General features: G+C 38.1%; 1 protein-coding gene across 2 annotated transcripts in view; it reads right to left on the bottom strand.

Annotated features, from left to right (window-relative positions):
• The window catches only part of LOC149829050 (26S proteasome regulatory subunit 7-like), a 54208-nt gene that overhangs the window by 20298 nt on the left and 13039 nt on the right, over window positions 1-20871 (bottom strand). For both annotated transcript variants that reach the window (XR_016434383.1, XM_090017879.1), the window contains exons 7-8: window positions 13988-14206; window positions 13652-13833 (exon numbers count right to left, since the gene is read on the bottom strand). Coding sequence is in view for 1 of the 2 variants with exons in the window: in XM_090017879.1 (XP_089874005.1) it covers window positions 13652-13833; window positions 13988-14206 (401 nt within the window). In the remaining variant the exon portion in view is untranslated. The remainder of the gene's footprint in view (window positions 1-13651; window positions 13834-13987; window positions 14207-20871) is intronic.

Below are 20871 nucleotides of genomic sequence, written 5' to 3'. Positions count from 1 at the left end.
GTGGACAAAGGAGACCTATATTAGGTCTAGCCTCACTGTCCGGGCCTCTAACACAGGAGCTCGCCTCACCGACTCGCAGGGGCTCGCCTCACCGACTCACTGGAACTCACCGGCGGTCTGGCCTCAGATCCTGAGTATGGTTTGTCACCATGAAAAGGGTATGATCTGGTGACAGGACTTGGATCCGAAGCCAGATCATGTTGTTGCTCGTCGTGGTGATAAAACCCCTAAAATTTGAAGATGGATTGTCGTGATTTTGCAAGTTGGAGGCAGCAGGTTGATATCTTGGCTTTGATGTGCACTATGCCCCCGCAGCTGGTGATTTAAAGTCTGTTACCTGGCGTGGATCAGATCTGTCTTCATTGCAGATCTGTTAATGTTGCGGACCATATCTGATCTATGGTGGACGTGAGCTGCTGTCGTTAATGTTTCTGTGGTGCTGGCTTGAAACAGTCTCCGAGTTGACGTGGATTGCTGTGCAGATCTGATCTGATCTGTTGTGGACATGGGTTGGTGTGGTGTTGTTATATTACGCTTGGTGGATCTGATCTTGACTATCGTGGTGGAAGGTTCAGTCTACCACAGTTAGCTGGAATTGATACAGTACAGAGAAATCTTAATTTTTGGTAACGATTTTTTTTCCTTTTGCTATTTTTAAATGGTTGAGTCTCAAAACAGCAATCGGAAGGTGGAGTCATTGCCTGAATACAAAGCGTTTGCAGATCCTTTTTCTTACGGATCATCTGTAAAATTAGACGAGACAAATTATGCTAGATGGTCTCGTACTTTTATAATGTCTGTTTGAGGCCACCGCAGGAAGCATATCCTATTAAAATCTGAACCCAAGGAGAAGACCGGTAAATATGCTACATGGGAAGAAGGCAATGACATTGTTATGTCATGGATTATGAATAGTGTGCAACCACAGATCGTTGATGGTCTCATTTATTATGCTAATGCAAAACAAATGTGGAACAACCTTAGGGATACATACTCTCAGGAAACCAATGTAAGTCGTATTCTACAGGTTGAACAAGAAATTTATCAACTTCAACTGGGAGACCGAACCTTAGCACAGTATTATGCTTCTGTAAAGGCTGCTTTTGAGAGGTTGAATGCTCATAGACCTCTATGTTGTGACAAACAGAGAGTTCATCAAGAACAGACTATGGTTGCACGATTTCTCACAGGTTTGTCATCAAAATATTCAGTAGCAAAGGTCCAGATGGTGACAAGTTCTGATGTTCCGACTTTGGCTGAAGCATATAATCAACATGGTAGACTTTCTATGTCATTGTCATTGTCCCAATCTGAATCCCAGACTTCTGCTCTTTCTGTATCATCTAGTCATGGACGAGATACTTTGTTCAACCCGAGAGGGAGAGGTCGTGGTCGAGGTACTATAGGTAGAGGCAGACTTCAATGTACCTATTGTGGCAGGCTTGATCATTTGGAAGATAGATGCTTTGATAAACATGGCCACCTTCTTGATCCTTTATCCAAGGTTGCTTCTAAAGCTTAGGCTGCCAATGCCAGTGTTGATGTTCCTGCAGTCTCTTCAAAGAATACCATCACTCTTAATCGTGTTGAATATGATGAACTAGTTGCTCATCGTCCAACCAGTTCAAGCTCTCCCGTGGCGGATGTTGCATGGTCTGCAGGTGATGGCTTATCTTGCCAAGGTATTAGATGGATCATTGATTCAGGAGCATCTAGACACTTGTGTGGAAACTCTAAGGATTTTTCAAACTTGAACCCTATTTCAAATCATCGAAAGGTGGTTCTAGCTTATGGTAGTTCCTCCCCTATTGTTGGTCAGGGAAATGTTTCCTTATCTCCCACTCTCCAATTGACAAATGTGCTTCATGTTCCCTCTTTTCCACAGAATTTAATGCCAGTTAGCCGCGTTGTCAAGGAACTAAATTGTAAGGTGATATTTGATCATGTGTGTTGTATGTTTCAGGACTTGCTGACGGAGAAGAGGATTGGTGGAGGCTATGAAGAAGGTGTGGTTTATTATATGCATCATCCAGTTGGAGCAGCCCATGCTGCAGTCGAGTCTTCGTCTAGTCCTTTGGTGTGGCATCATCGTCTTGGACATCTTCCTTTACCTAAACTTCGCAGAGTTATTCCCCAAATTTCTTCATCAGCTATCTTACAGTGTGAAACTTGTCAACTTGGCAAACACCACAGAAGTTCCTTTTCGTCTAGTCAGAGCCTGTCCAGTCAAAAATTGTTTGATCTTCTTCATGTGGATGGGTGGGGTCCTAGTCAGATTCTGAGTAAGTCTAAATGTATGTCGTTATTATCTGGTTATTGTTGATGATTTTTCAAGATTGTCTTGGTTATTCTTAATAAAAGAAAGATCTGAAGTTCTGAATATTCTCCAATCTTTGATTATTGAAATACAAACTCAGTTCGACTCGTGTCAAAATTGTTCGCACTGATAATGCTCTTGAATTTAAGACTAAAGCCTTGTTACAATTTTATAAAGACCGCGGGATCAAGCCTCCAACATCTTGTGCTCATACTTCTCAACAAAATGGGGTGGCCGAACGAAAGCATAGACAAATTTTAAATGTAGCCCGTTGCCTAATGTTACAATCTAATATGCTTGTATCATATTGGGGAGATGCAGTATTGACTGTTGGGTTCCTCATAAACCGCATGCCTTCATCTTCTGTAGGGGATCGTATACCCATCCAAATCCTTCATCCAGAAGTTCCTCTTTTTCATATTCCACCTAAAGTGTTCGGGTGTGTGTGCTTTGTGCATGGATTGGGACAAAATAGGGGCAAGCTGGATGCTCAGTCTACCAAATGTGTTTTCCTTGGGTATCGTAAAAATCAAAAGGGATATCGTTGTTATGACCCTATATCCAAAAATGAGTATATTAGTGTGGATGTCTCATTCTTTGAGTCTAATCCTTATTTCTCAAGTGTTACTCCCAGATTGCAAGTAGGTCAAGGAGATACTTTCCCTCTACTTGTTCCTCTCTTTCCTTTGGAATCTACTCATCAAGAGTCTCCTGTGAAGTATCCTTCAGTGCAGCGATATCGGGACCCTCCACTGGTGTACTCACATCGATCACCACCTGATCGCATGCCTTCATCTACCCCTTCTCTTGAGGTGAGTATTCCTGATCAACCGGAAGCTTCTGTTGTGGATGATGATTTGCCTATTGCTTTACGGAAAGGAAAAAGACAGTGAACTCATCATCCTATCTCTAAGTATGTTGCAGATGTGCGCCTTGGAAGGAACATGCAAAATTCCATCGCAGCATTATTTGTGACATTTGTTCCCCTCAATCATCATCAAGCTCTTCTAGATCCAAGCTGGAGGCAAACAATGCAGGACGAAATGGATGATTTATTGTCACTTGGTACATGGGATTTGGTTGTTCCGCCCAATGATGCAGATATTGTATGTTGTAAATGGGTCTTCACTGTCAAGTATAATTCAGATGGCTCCCTTGAGCGGTATAAAGCTAGACTGGTAGCCAAAGGTTATACTCAGACTTATAGTATTGATTTCTTTCAAACTTTCTCGTCTGTGGCTTGTCTTGGCACCATCCGATTGGTCTTGTCTGTTGTTGTGCACTATGGGTGGAGCCTTTCTCAACTTGATGTGAAAAATGCATTTTTATATGGTGATCTAATGGAAACAGTCTACATGCAACAACCTCCTGGGTTCAAGGTTGAGGGGGAGTGTAAGCAGGTGTGCTGATTGAATAAGGCTATTTATGGTCTCAAACAAAGTCCTCGTGTCTGGTTCCAAAAGCTCTTTGAAATGATGCCTACATTTGGCTTTGTCAGGTAAGCCTCAGATCATTCTCTGTTTATTAAAAAATCTTGCTTTGGGATTATGGTGATGGTGGTATATGTAGATGATATCAAAATGACAGGCAACAATCGAGATTTCAGATACAAAGGCCCATCTTCAGACGCATTTTGTTACTAAAGATCTTGGTCCTCTCAGATATTTCTTGGGATTAGAAGTTTCAAGGAATCATGAGGGTTTGGTATTGTCCGAACGAAAGTATGTTCTAGATTTACTTAAGGAAACAAGAATGCTAGGGGCCAAACCTGCAAGTATTCCTATGGACCCTAAGAGCCATACGTATGATGAGAAATCAGAATCTATAGACAGTAGTAGCTTTCGTTCTCTCGTTGGCAAATTGTTATATGTGACAGTGACCAGACCTGACATTTCTTTAGCAGTGAGCAAGATAAGTCAATTTATGGATAAACCTAATAAGGATCACTGGCAGGCAGCTATGATGGTTCTTAGGTATCTGAAAGCCTCTCCGGAAAAAGGGTTGTTCTTTAAACAAAACCCTTCATTAGAAATCATCGCTTATTCGGATGCAGACTATGTTGGGTCTGTTAATGACTGAAAGTCGACAACTGGTTTTTGTGTATTTATGGGAGGAAATCTAATAAATTGGAGAAGCAAAAAGGAGACAGTAGTTGCCAGGTCAAGTGCAGAATCAGAATCAGAATACAGAGCTATGGCACAAATTGTTGCTGAAATGATGTGGATCAAATCAGTTCTAACTGATCTTCAAGTGAAAGTGTCATGCCCTATGGTAATGATGTGTGACAACAAGGCTGCTACTTATATTGCCAATAATCCTGTGTTTCATGAGAGAACAAAACATATTGAAGTTGATTGTCATTATATACGGGACTTAGTGCTGACTAGGTACATCTCTACTAATCACATATCCTCTGAAGATCAAGTTGTTGATGTCTTCACCAAGCCTCTTGCTAGTTCCGATTTCCTTAGATGTTGTGACAAGCTGAGCATGATTGATATCTATGCTCCAGCTTGAAGGGGATTGTTGAGGAATATTAGGCATGTGCTTACGTTATTTTAAAAAGTAGTAAGGGGTAGTTTGTTAATTCATATTATTTCTGGGTCTTTATTGTAATTAGGTTTCTTTTGGCTAATCTCTATTTAAAGAAGATTAGACCTAATGTTAATTGATTTTTTCGTGCTTTTTATTGCTCTTCACGCCTCACGCAACATAACCCTTTAATTGACAGGCTTCATTCTTATGTTGAGGCTTGGAGCATATATCTATTATTTATGGCAGGCAGTATTATCCTCATTTCCAATTTATTGGTTCATGTGTTTTCAACTTCCTCAATTTACGATTCTTAAATTAGTCACTTATCCATGTTTTTCTTTGGTGTGACTCCAATTCTCAACGTCATATACACCTATTGGGCTGGGATCAGATGTGTAAGCCAATGTTGGAAGGTGGGTTTGGTCTTAGGAAGTTACATGATCTTAATCTTGCCCTTCCAGCTAAATTGGGTTGGATGTTGGCCTCTAAGATGAGTAATCCTTGGACTCACCTGATTCATTCTAAATATTTGCCATTTAATTCTGTTTGGTTTCATTGGAGGCCTTCACAAGGGTCCTGGGGATGGCGCAGCATGCAAACAGCCTTTTTTATAGTGGAAGAAGGTGCCTTGTAACAATTAGGTAATGGTAGACAGATAGAATTTTGGTTTGATCCATGGATTGGTAATTTGGTCATTATTCTCTAATCAGTTTGCTAAAAAGGTCCTTAACCAAAGATATTTATAGGTCACTCAAGCATATAACGGTTAAGGATATTTTTAATAATTATGGCAACGTACCCTCCTATGTTGTTGCATATGTGACGCAGGTGCCTAATGACGTTAACCACCTTCAACAAGTTGTATTTTATGATATGCCAGACCAGCTCACCTGGATGTCAGGTTCCAAGTTCAATGCCCATTTTTGTGTGGGAAGCTATTCGAGAAGTATCATCAGGCTCCTATTTATAAATTGGTGTGGGTGAAGCATCAGATTACCGTGCAGCAATTACATTGTGTTTGGCTCTTCATAATTAGCTGCTTACTCAGCAGCACTTCCAGCGTCTTGGGTTACAATTGGTATCTCAGTGTTGTTTGTGTAGATCACCAGAAGAAACTGTAACCCATATACTCATTGACTGTAAGGTGGTACGACAGATCTGGAGCATGGTTGTCCATCTTTTTGGTATTAGGATGAAACCTCATACCAACTTGACTAAGGGTTTTTACTGTTGGGGCCAGGTTCATTTTTCAAATATGTGAAAAGTTATTGGATGCTCTGTTATCAGTTTGTAGTTCGGTATGTATGTATGGGAAGCAAGGAATGCCATCAGTATTATAGAGAATTATTCCTCCTTGAGTCATGTCTCCATTGATATTCTCAATAAAGTCAGGGAGCATATATTGCCTATCTTAAACAAGGTATACCATAGTTCTAAGTTAGCATGGTTGTATGCTGGCAGGTGGAGTCCGCCTCCATATCGCTGGATTAAGCCTTCTATTTTCAGTAAATGCTTTCAGCAGTGGGTAGTTGGGTATGCAATTAGAGATTATTCAGGCTATTTTCGGCAACTTGGTTGCTTTGTTCGACCCATTCAACCTGGTCAATGTGAATGGTTGTGGTGGAAGGAGTTTTTCTGAGCTTTTCCATCTTCTCAAGTTATAGTTGAGCCATCCAGGAAAGACGTTGTGAAGATCAAATCCTTGGCGCTAGAAGGCTGTAGTCCTATTCACTTGGTCTATGCTGATGCTTTGGAATCGTGTTGCATTTTCACAGATTTCAATGTTGTTGAATTCCTAAGCAGTATAACTATGTTCCTTACTGCCTAGCTTAATTAGGGAACCTTGGTTTTGATCGTATCTGGAAGGATAAACCACCAGATGGGTTTCCCTCTTTTTGGATATGCAATTTGTGTATTTTTCTAATCTGGTAGGGGTCTGCCTAACCCCAGTTTGCCTATCCAAAAAAAAAAACTTCAAAGCATGCAAATAAAGGTCTGGCACATATATATTTCATTACTACTTTTTAAAGAGACAAAAGTGAACATATTGGGTGCAACTTACAGATCAGAACCTGCCCACCATGATCTAGAATCAGGTCCTAAAAACCATCTGGTACCAATACAATGTAATGAAATAAGCGGAAGAAACCAAGAATGCTAAAGCATTCACTATGTCCCACACGAACAAGTGCAACAAGCACAAGAGAGAAAATCCACTAAGGGATATACAAAGGGCCTTATAAAAAGGCTACACACATGAAAAATAATATCACTATTATTGAAGAGGAGCTCTCAAGAGCAATGCATCATACATGGGGGGTTCCCCCTATTTATAAGAAAAGGAGACCAAAGGGGCTCCCAATAGAGTCGTTGGGAGCCCCCAACGGTCACATATGTGACCGTTGGGGGCCCCAACGACTCCATTGTGGGGCCCCTTTTCGGTATCCAAAAAATACAAAAAGAAAAATAAAAAGAAAAATAAAAAATGTGAAATAAAAGAAACAAAATAAGTACCCCTATGGGGTACTTTGTGAAATTACCATAATACCCCTAACGGGTATTATGGTATTATTACATATGTTTTAACACCCCCCCCCTCAAACTTTACGGGGGAATGACCGAAAGTTTGCCAAGGAGGAACAAGAAGCGAGGAGCAGGCAGGGCTTTGGTGAAGAAATCGGCAAGTTGATATTCTGAAGTGACATATGGTAGTGTTACTGTCCCACGAAGATATTCATCACGTACATAATGACAGTCCATTTCAATATGTTTCGTCCTCTCATGGAAAATGTGGTTGCTGGCAATGTAGATGGCACTTTTGTTATCGCAACAAAGCTTCGAAGCCCCGGTAATTTCGACTCCCATATCTTGAAGAAGACTTCGAAGCCACACCAGCTCCATTGTAGTAGTTGCCATAGCCCTGTATTCTGCTTCAGTAGAAGACAATGAGACTTTCTGCTGTTTCTTGCACCTCCAAGCAATTAGCGAATCTCCTAGGAACACACAAAAGCCAGTAGTTGAGATTCGATCATTTGGGTTTCCTCCCCAGTCAGCATCAGTATAAGCTAGTAAATCTAAGGAAGAGAGTGAGGATAGGAATAGCCCTTTAGTCAAAGTATTTTTAATATATCGAATGATCCGGAGCACAGCACTCATATGCACAGATGTAGGAGCATGCTAAAATTGGCTTGCAGAGTGCACAGCATGAGCAATATCGGGCCTGGTGATAGTCAGATAGGTGAGGGAGCCTATGAGTTGCCTGTAGGGCGTAGGATCATCCAGCAGAACTCCATCCTCCAGTCGTAGTTTAGCATTGATAACCTCGGGAGTTTCCACCTTTTTATCATCTGAAATCCCAGATTTGAAACATATGTCTGCAGCAAGCTTCATCTGTGACAATATATACCCTCGGGGAGAGTATGCAACTTCTATACCAAGAAAGTACCTGAGAAAACCCAGATCAGACATATCAAAATTATGTTTTAACATATTTTTAACTTTAAGAATACCGCTTTCATCATTGCCAGTGATGATCATATCATCAACATAAAGCAGACGGATGATGATACTATTACCTGCATGTTTAACAAAAAGAGCAGTGTCAGTATAACAGGAGCGAAATCCTAATTGTAACATGATAGCACTAGATCTATCATACCAAGCCTTAGGGGCTTGTTTAAGACCATATAAGGCTTTTAATAACCGAAGGGTTTGACCTTGGTTAACACTGATTCCCGGCGGAGGGTCCATATATACTTCTTCATTCAACTGACCATTAAGAAAGGCATTTTTAACATCTAATTGGAATATAGGTCATTTCTTAGATGATGCTACCGCAATTAAAGTTCTAACGCTTGTCATGCGAGCCACGGGAGCAAAAGTTTCCTCATAATCGATGCCATATTCTTGTGAGTATCCCTTAGCAACTAATCTAGCTTTATAACGCTCTAGGGAACCATCACTTTTTGTTTTGACTTTGTAGACCCATCGACATCCTATAGCTTTCTTATTTGGAGGAAGGTGAACTATTTCCCAAGTTTTAGCTTTATTTAAAGCATCTAGTTCAACTTTCATTGCTTCAACCCAATGAGGTATACTTTTTGCTTGATTATAATGGGAGGGTTCATAGTAAGAATGCAAGGCTATTAGACAAGCTCTATATTTAGGTGAAAGAGTTTCATATGAGACAAACCTATTAGGTGGAATTGATTCTCTAGAAGAACGCCTAAGGGAGGTTTCTTCTAGGGGTTCATTAAGCCGCAAGAATTTTTCTAAAGCACTAATAGATTGGGCTTCCTCACGCCGAGTGTATACTTGGAGATTGTCACCATTAGTTGGTGATACATCATTATCATGAGAATCATGAGTATTTTCTAAAATTTCCGGATGACTCAAAGAGTCATCATTTGAATCTTCTAAAAGATCATTGATAAACATATAATCAATTTCATTTGATTTTTTCAATATGTCAAATCCATTTTCATCTTCTAAAAAGGTTACATCTTTGGAGACAAATAACTTATTGTTTTTATGATCAAAGCATCTATAGCCTTTTTTATTTTCACCATATCCTAAAAATACACATTCTATTGCTTTAGGTGACAATTTATCTCTTTTATGTAAAAGAACAAAGCATTTACACCCAAAAATCCGAAGACGATTGTAGTCGGGTGTCATATTAAAAAGTTTTTCATAAGGAGAGATATTATTCAATTTTGAAGATGGCATCCTATTGATTAAATAGGTGGAGGTTAACACGGCTTCGGCCCAAAAAATTTTAGGAATATTTTTAGAAATGAGTAAGGATCTAGTGGTTTCCAAAATATGCCTATGTTTTCTTTCCGCTAGACCGTTTTGTTGAGGAGTTCTTGGGCAAGATTTTTTATGACAAATGCCATATTGTTTTAGATATGATTGAAAATCATTTGATAAGTACTCTCCACCCGAATCGGATCTAAGAATGGATATTTGACTTTGAAATTGATTTTGAATTTTTGCATGGAATTCTTTAAAGAAGATAAAAACTTCCGATTTAAAGTTAAGAAAATAAATCCATACATATCTAGTATAATCATCAATAAAAGTAACATAATATGAATAACCACCTTTAGATAGAACCGGAGATGGCCCCCAAACATCGGAATGCACCAATTCAAAAGGTCTTGTTGTCACAAAGGATCTAATAGGAAAAGAAGTAGACTTCATTTTGCCAAAAATGCAATCTTTGCAATTGATATCTTTTTCTTTACAAAACTTGTGTCCAAAAGGAAAAAGATACATTTTTGAGTAACTTGGATGTCCAAGCCTTTTATGCCAAGTTTCAATATTTTTGTCTTGGACATAAGTACAAAATGAGGTATTTGGAAGCATTAAATTATCCATAAAATAAAGGTCTCCCTTCCTATAGCCTTGCCCAATCCGCTTCCCGGACCGGAGATCCTGCACAAAGCACCCTTGGGATGAGAAAAATATTTCACATCCATGGTCGGCTATTTGAGAAACGGAAAAGTGGTTAAGATTTAATTTTGGAACTATTCTAACTTTTGGAACAAGGAAATTTTGAACATTTTTAGAATCAAGAGTTCCAACACCATTTATTTTGAGAAAAGTTCCATCGGCCGTAGAGACACAAGACATTTTTGAATTGGTGTGCACATTGGTTAATGCATTTTCATGAGGGGTCATGTGAAAAGAAGCTCCGGAATCTAAAATCCAAGAGTACGTACCGGGAGGTGATGATGAGGCAATGGCGGCACCGGAGGTGGAAGAAGTGACCTTTAAAATTTGTTGAAGAGCCAAGGAGATTTGTCCAAGAGTATCTTTGAGATCCCCGTTCTTGCCGTCATCTTCTTTGGTGGTGGATTCTTCAACGGAAGCCACCTTTGGCTTGAATGCTCCATTTAGCTTTGGGCAAACGGGTTTAATATGTCCCGGCTCATAACAATGGTGACATATAATCATTTTTCTTCCACCACTCCCTTGCTTACCAAAATGAGGTGGTTTGTATGTTTTAACATGATTGCCGGGTTTAGATACGACAAGAACTTCCTCTATGCTTTTACCCATGCTATGCCTAGTCTCTTCTTGAGTAATCTCGGCAATAGCTTCTTCTAAGGGAGGAAACGTGGATCTATGGAGAAGTGAGGATCTCACTTATTCAAATTCGGGACGAAGCCCAAATAAAAATTGAAACAATCTATCTTGTTCCATTTGTTTTTGTCTTAGAACCACATCCTCCATAGATACCCATTTAGGCTCTAAAAGAGCCAATTCATCCCACAAAGGATTTAGAGCACTATAGTAATCTTGTATGTTCATGTCTCCTTGTTTTGTGGTTCTTACTTTTTCTTGCAAGAAATAAACTCTTGCAAGATCCTTTTGGGTAAACATACCCTTCATAAAAAACCAAGCTTCATTTGCCCGGCGGAATTTTGCAATATTTGCACATACCTTAAGTTCGACATTATTCATAAACCATGCTAGGATTTTTGCATGGTTGCTCTCCCAATCTTCCATTTGAAGATTATAATCTTCAATGGCCTTGAGACGAGCATCGCCTTCAAGTGCTTTCTCTTGATCTCCTTCCATCTTTGTGAGCTTAAGTTGGGGTTCCGGAACGGTTCCCATTACATAACCCCAAAGCTTCTTGCCTTTGAGATTATTCTCCATTGCGGATGCCCACATCATGTAATTTTTTCCATTGAGTTTGAATGATAGATCGATCTTGACTTCCATTGCTACACAATGAAGATGTGAGAAAGAAAAGAAGTAGAGAGAGACAAGATTTTACCTTTAGTAGATCTTATGGCTCTGATACCATGTAATGAAATAAGCGGAAGAAACCAAGAATGCTAAAGAATTCACTATGTCCCACACGGACAAGTGCAACAAGCACAAGAGAGAAAATCCACTAAGGGATATACAAAGGGCCTTATAAAAAGGCTACACACATGAAAAATAATATCACTATTATTGAAGAGCTCTCAAGAGCAATGCATCATACATGGGGGGTTCCCCCTATTTATAAGAAAAGGAGACCAAAGGGGCTCCCAATAGAGTCGTTGGGAGCCCCCAACGGTCACATATGTGACCGTTGGGGGCCCCAACGACTCCATTGTGGGGCCCCTTTTCGGTATCCAAAAAATACAAAAATAAAAAGAAAAAGAAAAATAAAAAATGGTGAAATAAAAGAAACAAAATAAGTACCCCTATGGGGTACTTTGTGAAATGACCATAATACCCCTATCGGGTATTATGGTATTATTACATATGTTTTAACATACAAGGCATATTTTTCATATATATATATATATATATATATATATATATATATATATATATATATATATATATGTTTGCCTACCTTTGTCTAGTAAAAAGTAAAAAGCTATAATATTTTTAGTTTTTTCAAAAAATACCGGTGGATGATTGTTTTAAATATTTGGGATCATTCAAAAGTATTGAGAAATTGATGGAGATGTAAATCATAGGATAAAGGTTGGGTGGATGAAATGAAAAAGTGCAACTGGAGTGTTGTGCGATCGTAGAATGCCATTGCGGTTGAAGAGAAAGTTTTATAGGACGACAATTAGGCCCGCTTTACTATATGGTACGGAATGTTGGGCTGCCAAGAGACATCATATTCAAAAAATGAGTATAGCTGAGATGCATATGGATGTGTGGAAATACAATAAAAGATAAGATTCGGAACGAAGAGATACGTAAGAAGGTAGGCGTTGCACCCATTGAAAATAAGATGAGAGAGAATCGTTTACGGTGGTTTGGACATATTCGGTGAAGGCCTAATGATGCTCCAGTTCGAAGGATGGAGAAATGGGAAAATATATTAGTTAAAAGAGGACGGAGTAGGCTTAGGAAGACTTAGATGGAGATGATAGGAAAGGATATGAATGCTTTGAACCTCACCGAGGACATGGCATTGGATAAAAATGATTGGAGAAGGATTCATGTGGAAGACCCAGAATGATCCGACCCCAATTGTTTTGGGATGAAGGCGTTTTGTTGTAATGTTTTTTGCACATCTAACCCTCCATATGTGAACTACATGTTTGGGTTAGTAGAAATCAGTGCTTGGATCATGTTATATGTAAGATTTTGCAGGGGTCAAAAAATCAATGGCCTACAATGATCAAAATTTTCAACCCTCGTCAAATCTTAGTTTTACATTGAAAAGAATATGATCCAAGAGTCTATTCCTACTATTTTGATCATGTTGAACACATCCATGGGGCTAGATTTGGTCAAAAGACTCAAAACAACCTCTCACTATGAGTTCCAAATAGGGGGTTTCTTACCCATGAGGGTACCAAATGCTTTCCCTATATCTATAATTAGCATTGCAACAGCCAAAAATATTAATCACCCATGGTACTGCATATATACATCCTAGCAGGCATTATTAATCAGCAGAACTATAAGCATGACATGTGAACAGCAGTATTAGTTAATCAACAACAACAACAACTACCCCTTCATCCCAAAAGCAGTATTAGTTAATACGACAAAAAAATCATTAGCTCCATAACAAAAAGATGCACAAAATTCTACTTCTCAAATAAGAAACATCAACCAAAACACTTATCAAGATATTTGGATTCTATTAATGCAGATGATTAATGCAGCAACATATAAATGGTCAATTAGCATAAGAAAATATATGTGAAAGGGGTGAACCAGAGCACTTGTCAACAGATCTGGGTTTGATTAATTCAAACTACTGAATGCTGAAACACATAAATGACCAATCAGCGAAACAAAATATATGAGATAGGGGTGAACCTGTTGGTTGCCATTAAAACCTTGATGTTTCCACGGGAATCAAACCCATCAAGCTGATTCACAATTTCAAGCATTGTGCGTTGCACTTCATTATCTCCACCTAAACCATCATCAAAACGAGCACCACCTATGGCATCCACTTCATCAAAGAACACAATGCACGCTTTCTTTGAACGGGCCATCTAGTGCAAATCAAACAATAACTTCAACTTTTAGCCCATCATGAGCTCAATAACCAAATTCAAGTTTTAGATTACATGATAATTTCAACACATGCCTCTGCAACACTAATTTGACAAGATAGATAAAAGAAACAATCTAAAACTACAAGTTAACCTGAAAAAGTTCTCGAACCATCCGAGCCCCCTCTCCAACATATTTCTGGACAAGCTCACTTCCAATAACACGAATAAAGCATGCATCAGTTCTATTGGCCACAGCTCTAGCCAAAAGTGTTTTTCCAGTTCCAGGAGGGCCATAACACAACACTCCTTTGGGAGGATCAATTCCAAGCTTCACAAATTTCTCTGGATGAAGCATGGGCAACTCAACCACCTGTTCAATGAGAACAATAGAACATTAGAACAAAGCACGGGCTGAAGCTTAGGAGCTTAAAGGAGAAGCCAATTTCAGCTAGTGTTATCAACACTAACATAATAAAAGAAAAATAATCACATGCAACTCCTGCACAGGCAACGGCACTAAACTGAATGTGCCCACCAAGTTAATAAGGTCAAAAAAAGTAATAAATGGTTTAATATTGCCCACTACAACATTGTAGTACGACAAATGTTTGGAGGCTCTGAGCTGAAAAAGCTTCTGTTCCAATTAATGAAACCTATAATGTGTAGCATAATGATCTCCATGAGCATGAAAAGGTCATGCTCCGCTTAGGTAACCTGGAAACCTGGAATCGTACTCATAAATCATGTTCTTGGGATTTTCTTAGCAAGGAAAACCCCACAATTTTTTTTATCGTCTTTGGGGTAATCTATCTGAAAAATATTGGAACAAAAATGAAAATATAAAAATATAATTTATTGAAATTCAAAGAAAATAAAACATCAGGTATATCACACTAACTATTCTAAAAACATGAGCTATTGAAAACACAGGTTATAAAGTAGATTTAATGTGAATTTATCAGGAATCTCTTTTTTTTAATTTATCATGTTAAAATCGTGACAAACCTTCAAGTTACCTCCAATACTTGTGACTATGCTTGGAATATGCTAAAATCGTGATATGTAATTCATTATAAACCAAATTTATTGTGATTTTATCAGGAACTTCATGTTCTCTCAATTTCAGGATCATACACAAATAAAACTCCATTTCTGTATCAGAAGTCTTCTATATGATGTTAATAACTTAATCATGTGTAATTAGAACTAAATATCTGAAAATATGAAGGTAGATATGTGTGGACTGGATCAACCAGGTGGGTTGACTCAGTAGAAGGGGCTACTCAAACAACTTGGATGAGTCACTGGGTCAACCTCAGGTTTTTAAACTATGAATTTCCTATTAATAGATAAATAGTCATTCCAAAATTATAGATTAAATGCAGTAATCTCATAATCTTTCCACCATAACTGTGCACAAGATGCTAGCCCAGCCTGTTAATATGCATTACAGGTCAAACATATTTCTGATCCAAGTCACATTGTTAGCCACATAAGAGTGTTCCAATTATGGGCCATTTCCTGGCAGGAAAATCTATTTTGCAGCCTAACAAATAGCTATTGAAAATTTTAGTTTAATGCAGTGATCAAATCGTCATTTCACCACCACAATGCAAGGATTTTAGTCCAACCTGCTAACGCACATTACAGATCAAACCTATTTTTTATCATCCCAGATTCTTTAACATATTAGGATCTTCCAAATCTGAGCCATTTTCTAACAGGGTGTTAAAATGTAAAACTGTACATATATGTATATATAATAATATTATATTATTATATATATATAAATACATTTTTAATTTCTTTCTTTTCTGTATTTTTTTTCCTTTATTTTTATTTTTTTGTCTTTATGTCATCTAGTTCAGTTTGAACTAGAATGACTGTTGCTAGTCAAGTCCTGTCCAGACTTGACTAGCAATAGAGTTGTTGGACTGACACAGTCCAACAGCTCTTAATAGAGCTGTTGGACTGTGCCCAACAGCTCTATTGAGTCCTCTTTCAGCTGTGTATATAAAGGGGTGCAGCCCCTCTTGTATTTTACCCCAATGCTTCTTAAGCAATTGGTTTTTCATATCAATAAAGAATACATTTTTATTTTTATTTTGTTTCCAGTTATACCCTTTTTAAGGGTTGTGCTTTAGTGTCATTCTTGACACTTGCTCTTGTTAATCAAAGCACGTGTTTCGAAGATCCCCATTTCATTTCATGGTATCAGAGCCGCGGAAGTACTAAATCTTGAGGAAAAGCTGCCTCGGTTTCCGTGCCCGTTTGCAAAAGTGTTCGCCACTTGAAGAGAAGTGTTTTATCACTTCATTGGAGAAGATTTCACATCTTGTTGTATTGTTTTTTTTCTTTCTTTCTCATTTTCCTTCTTGTTTCTCTTCTATCCCTATTCTTTCTCTCCTTGTAATCGATGGATGACAATGATAAAGTCACCATCATGCCTATGAAACTAAGCGATACGAATTATGTAACATGGGCTTCAATCATGAAGCACCATATATGGGGAAAAGGCTTATGGGGGATTGTGGATGGTTCCGATTCGGAACCTAAGCTATCTCTTACTAAAAAGGAGGGAGATAAAGAGGTCCCTCTATCGGAAGAAGAGAAAATCAAGGCTATTGCCTCATACGAGAAGAAATGGAAAGAATGGAGAATATCTCATGCGAAGATAATGTCATGGCTTATCAATAGCGTTGACATTAAAAAATGCTCAAGTCTTGCCAAATTTGATCATGCCGATAAGGCATGGGAATACCTTAAGAATATGTATTCCCTTAAAGATATTGCACACGTGTGCAACCTCCAAGAAAAAGTTCGAATGATGACACAAGGAGACAAAACTATTCGTGAATATTACAATGGGTTGTCCGAACTTTGGGAAGAACTTTCTCTTTTAGAACCAAAGTGGCATTGTGCCGAAGACATCGAGCTTCGTCAGAAACAACTCGATGCTGAACATTTTTACCAGTTTATCACTGGATTAAGGCCGGAATTTGAAACCACTAAATCGGCCCTACTTCACCGGGGAAAAATTTCTTCTATTGTTGAAACTATTGAAGAGTTAACAATGGAAGAAAATCGTCTCCGGAAAGGTTCTTTAAAAATTGAAGATGATTCCGTTTTAGCCGTGTCTAGACCAGGGAATCATGTTCGATCATATAGGCCTCCTCACTTTAACCGACAAAATGGTGACTATGATAAGAAGAAAATTATTTGTCATCACTGTCATGAACCGGGACACTACAGGCCACAATGTCTCAAACTTAAGGAGCTGAGAGAAAAAAGAGTTGCAATTGCTGGATCGGAGCCTAAAGATCAGGATGCACCAGTTTCCCTGGCCCAACTAATGGAGATTCTTCAGCCTCTCATCAAAGGTGCCTCTTCTTCATCTGAAGCTTCAACCGGCGCAGCAGCCTCATCTTTTTCTGATCTAGGTAAAATTTCTTGGCTTCTTGACTCTGGTGCATCTTTTCATATGACCCCAAATAATCAAAGTCTATCCAAATGTGTTAAAAATAAAACAAGTGTGTCAAAGGTCTTTACTGCTGATGGGACTTCTCTTGAAATAGAAGGAATAAGAAATTTTGAAAAAAATTATAAAACAAAAAAATTTTTTATTCCAGAAATTAGACATGTTCCCAAATTAAATTTAAATCTTTTATCTGTATCTCAAATTTCTGATTATGGGTGTAATATTTCTTTTTCTTCTCATGGTTGTTGGGTACAGGATCGTCAGTCAGGCAAGCTGATTGGGGAAGGCCATAGAGAAGGAGGACTCTATTACATGGATTTTTTGGAAATGCCGAAGAAAGCTTTTTGTTATAATATTCAAAAAATAGAGTTGGAACTGTGGCATAAGAGACTTGGTCACCCACATATAGCCAAAATCCAACATTTTCCAAATCTAGGAAAATTTTGTAACTCTGAATCATTTGATTGTAAAGATTGTATTCTCGGCAAAATGAAAAGATTACCATTTCAGAACAGAACCTTTTTCTCTTCAAGACCACTTGAATTAATACACTCGGATGTTTGGGGTCCTGCACCAGTAATTTCTAAAGGAGGATTTGTTTACTATGTTATTTTTGTCGATGATTTCTCCCGACATACGTGGATGTACTTTCTCAAACATAAGTCTGAAGTATTTTCATACTTTCAAACTTTTCATAATATGGTTAAAAACAAATTTCAAAATGATATTACTATTTTTCGCACAGATTCAGGGGGAGAGTTTTTATCCACAGATTTTCAAAATTATCTTAAATTGCATGGCATCACACATCAAAGATCTTGTCCTTATACACCTCAAAAAAATGGACTGGCAGAACGAAAACATCGCCATATTATAGAAACCACTAGAACTTTATTAATAGCAAATCAAGTCCCTAAAGACTTTTGGGCAGAAGCTGCCTTAACTGCCACCTATCTCATTAATAGGATGCCATCTTCTTCGTTACAAAATATCACTCCCATTGAAAAACTAATGAACATTTCTCCAGACTACTCTAGATTAAGAATATTTGGGTGCAAATGTTTCATATTTACTGACAAAAATGATAAACTTTCCCCTCGTGCGATTCCCTGTGCCTTTTTAGGATATGCTGAAAACCAGAAAGGATATAGATGTTTTGACTTCAAAAATAATAAACTATATGTGTCTAGAAATGTTTCCTTTCTTGAAAAGGAGAGCTTCTTTGATTTTAGAAAATTAAAAGACGTCACTGAGTACTCCTTTTTGCTAGATCTAACATCAACATCTGATGAATATGACCTTGATTGTAACTTTGATGATGATCAAAGAATTATTGATCTTAATGTTGAAAATGAAGAAGTTCATAGAGATACTAGTATTCAATATTCCAGGCGACAAGAGTCTAATACTCCATGTGCACTTGAGAAATATTCTAACATTCCAACTAGACAATCATCCCGAATCTCGAGGCCTCCAGAAAATTTGTATCATACGAGTCTTTCTCACCCACATATAGGGCAGTTATTGCATTAATTCACTCATATGAAGAACCATCCACATATTTTCAAGCAAAAAATGATATCAAATGGATAGAAGCCATGAAAGCTGAATTAGATGCACTTGAAAAGGCTTCTACATGGAATATTCAAGATCTTCCTCCAGGGAAGAAAACTATAGGATGTCGATGGGTTTATAAAATTAAAACCAAGAGTGATGGTACTCTTGAAAGATATAAAGCCCGTTTAGTAGCCAAAGGTTATGCCCAAGAATATGGGATTGATTATGAAGAAACCTTTGCTCCGGTGGCTCGTATGACTATTGTCCGAACCTTAATTGCCTTAGCTTCTATCAAAAAATGGTCTATTTTTCAAATGGATGTCAAAAATGCTTTTTTAAATGGAAAGCTAGTTGAAGAAGTATATATGGAACCCCCTCCTGGTCTAAGTATTCCTAAGGGTAAAGTCCTTCGCTTAGAAAAAACTCTTTATGGACTTAAACAAGCACCAAAAGCTTGGTATGATAGGTTTAGTCGTGTTATGATTGATATTGGTTTTCAATTCTGTTTAACTGACACTGCTTTGTTTATTAAGAATTCTGATGCAGGGATCATTGTGCTTCTTCTCTATGTGGATGATATGATCATCACCGGAAGCGATAAACAGGGAGTTAAAACAATCAAAACACTTCTTAAATCTCATTTTGAAATGACTGATTTGGGCTTGTTGAGATATTTTTTAGGCATTGAAGTTGCTTATTCTCCTAGAGGATATTTATTATCTCAGACTAAATTTGCTTTTGATATTGTTTTCAGGTCTGGTATTACTGATGATAAGAAAGTTGACACTCCAGAAGTTGTTAATGTTAAAATGAAGATTGATGATGGAGAACTTATTGCAGACCCTACTCCTTACAGACAGCTTGTCGGGGCACTTTCCTATCTATCCATTACCAGACCAGATATAGCACATGTTGTTCATACAGCAAGTCAATTTCAGCATGCTCCTACTTCTGTTCATATGGGAGCAGTCATGCGTATTATCAGATACATCAAGTCCTCTCTTTCACGAGGACTTTTCTTATCTTCCTCCTCTTCTCTTGATTTAATTGCATATACTGATGCTGATTGGGGAGGTGATCCCAATAACAGACACTCAACCACTGCTTTTGTGTCTTTTTAGGGGAATCATTAATCTCGTGGAGGTGTAAAAAGCAGCAGAAGGTATCTCTCTCATCCACCGAAGCTGAATACAGAGCCATGGCAACCACGACCATGGAAGTAGTTTGGCTCCGACGACTGCTTGCTGACATAGGAGTTGAAGCAACAAAGGCTTCACAAATGTGTTGTGACAACAAAAGTGCGATCTACATTGCCAGTAACAGAACATTCCACGAACGCACCAAACACATCGAAATGGATTGTCACTACGTCAGAGATGAATATCTACACGGGATAATTGATCTGCCATATGTCACTTCAGAATATCAGTTAGCAGACTTCTTTACAAAGCCTCTCGCTGCTCCCCGATTTCACTTTCTCTTAGACAAACTTTCGCTCATTGTACCGTAAGTTTGAGGGGGAGTGTTAAAATGTAAAACTGTACATATATGTATATATAATAATATTATATTATTATATATATATAAATACATTTTTAATTTCTTTCTTTTCTGTATTTTTTTCCTTTATTTTTATTTTTTTGTCTTTATGTCATCTAGTTCAGTTTGAACTAGAATGACTGTTGCTAGTCAAGTCCTGTCCAGACTTGACTAGCAATAGAGCTGTTGGACTGACACAGTCCAACAGCTCTTAATAGAGCTGTTGGACTGTGCCCAACAGCTCTATTGAGTCCTCTTTCAGCTGTGTATATAAAGGGGTGCAGCCCCTCTTGTATTTTACCCCAATGCTTCTTAAGCAATTGGTTTTTCATATCAATAAAGAATACATTTTTATTTTTATTTTGTTTCCAGTTATACCCTTTTTAAGGGTTATGCTTTAGTGTCATTCTTGACACTTGCTCTTGTTAATCAAAGCACGCGTTTCGAAGATCCCCATTTCA

The sequence above is a fragment of the Nuphar pumila genome, chromosome 9 (assembly GCF_984573655.1).
Source record: "Nuphar pumila chromosome 9, dmNupPumi1.hap1.1, whole genome shotgun sequence".
NCBI classification, from domain to species: Eukaryota; Viridiplantae; Streptophyta; class Magnoliopsida; order Nymphaeales; family Nymphaeaceae; genus Nuphar; species Nuphar pumila.
Note: the sequence above shows the minus strand (reverse complement) of the source record. Positions and strands in the feature narration are given on the sequence as shown.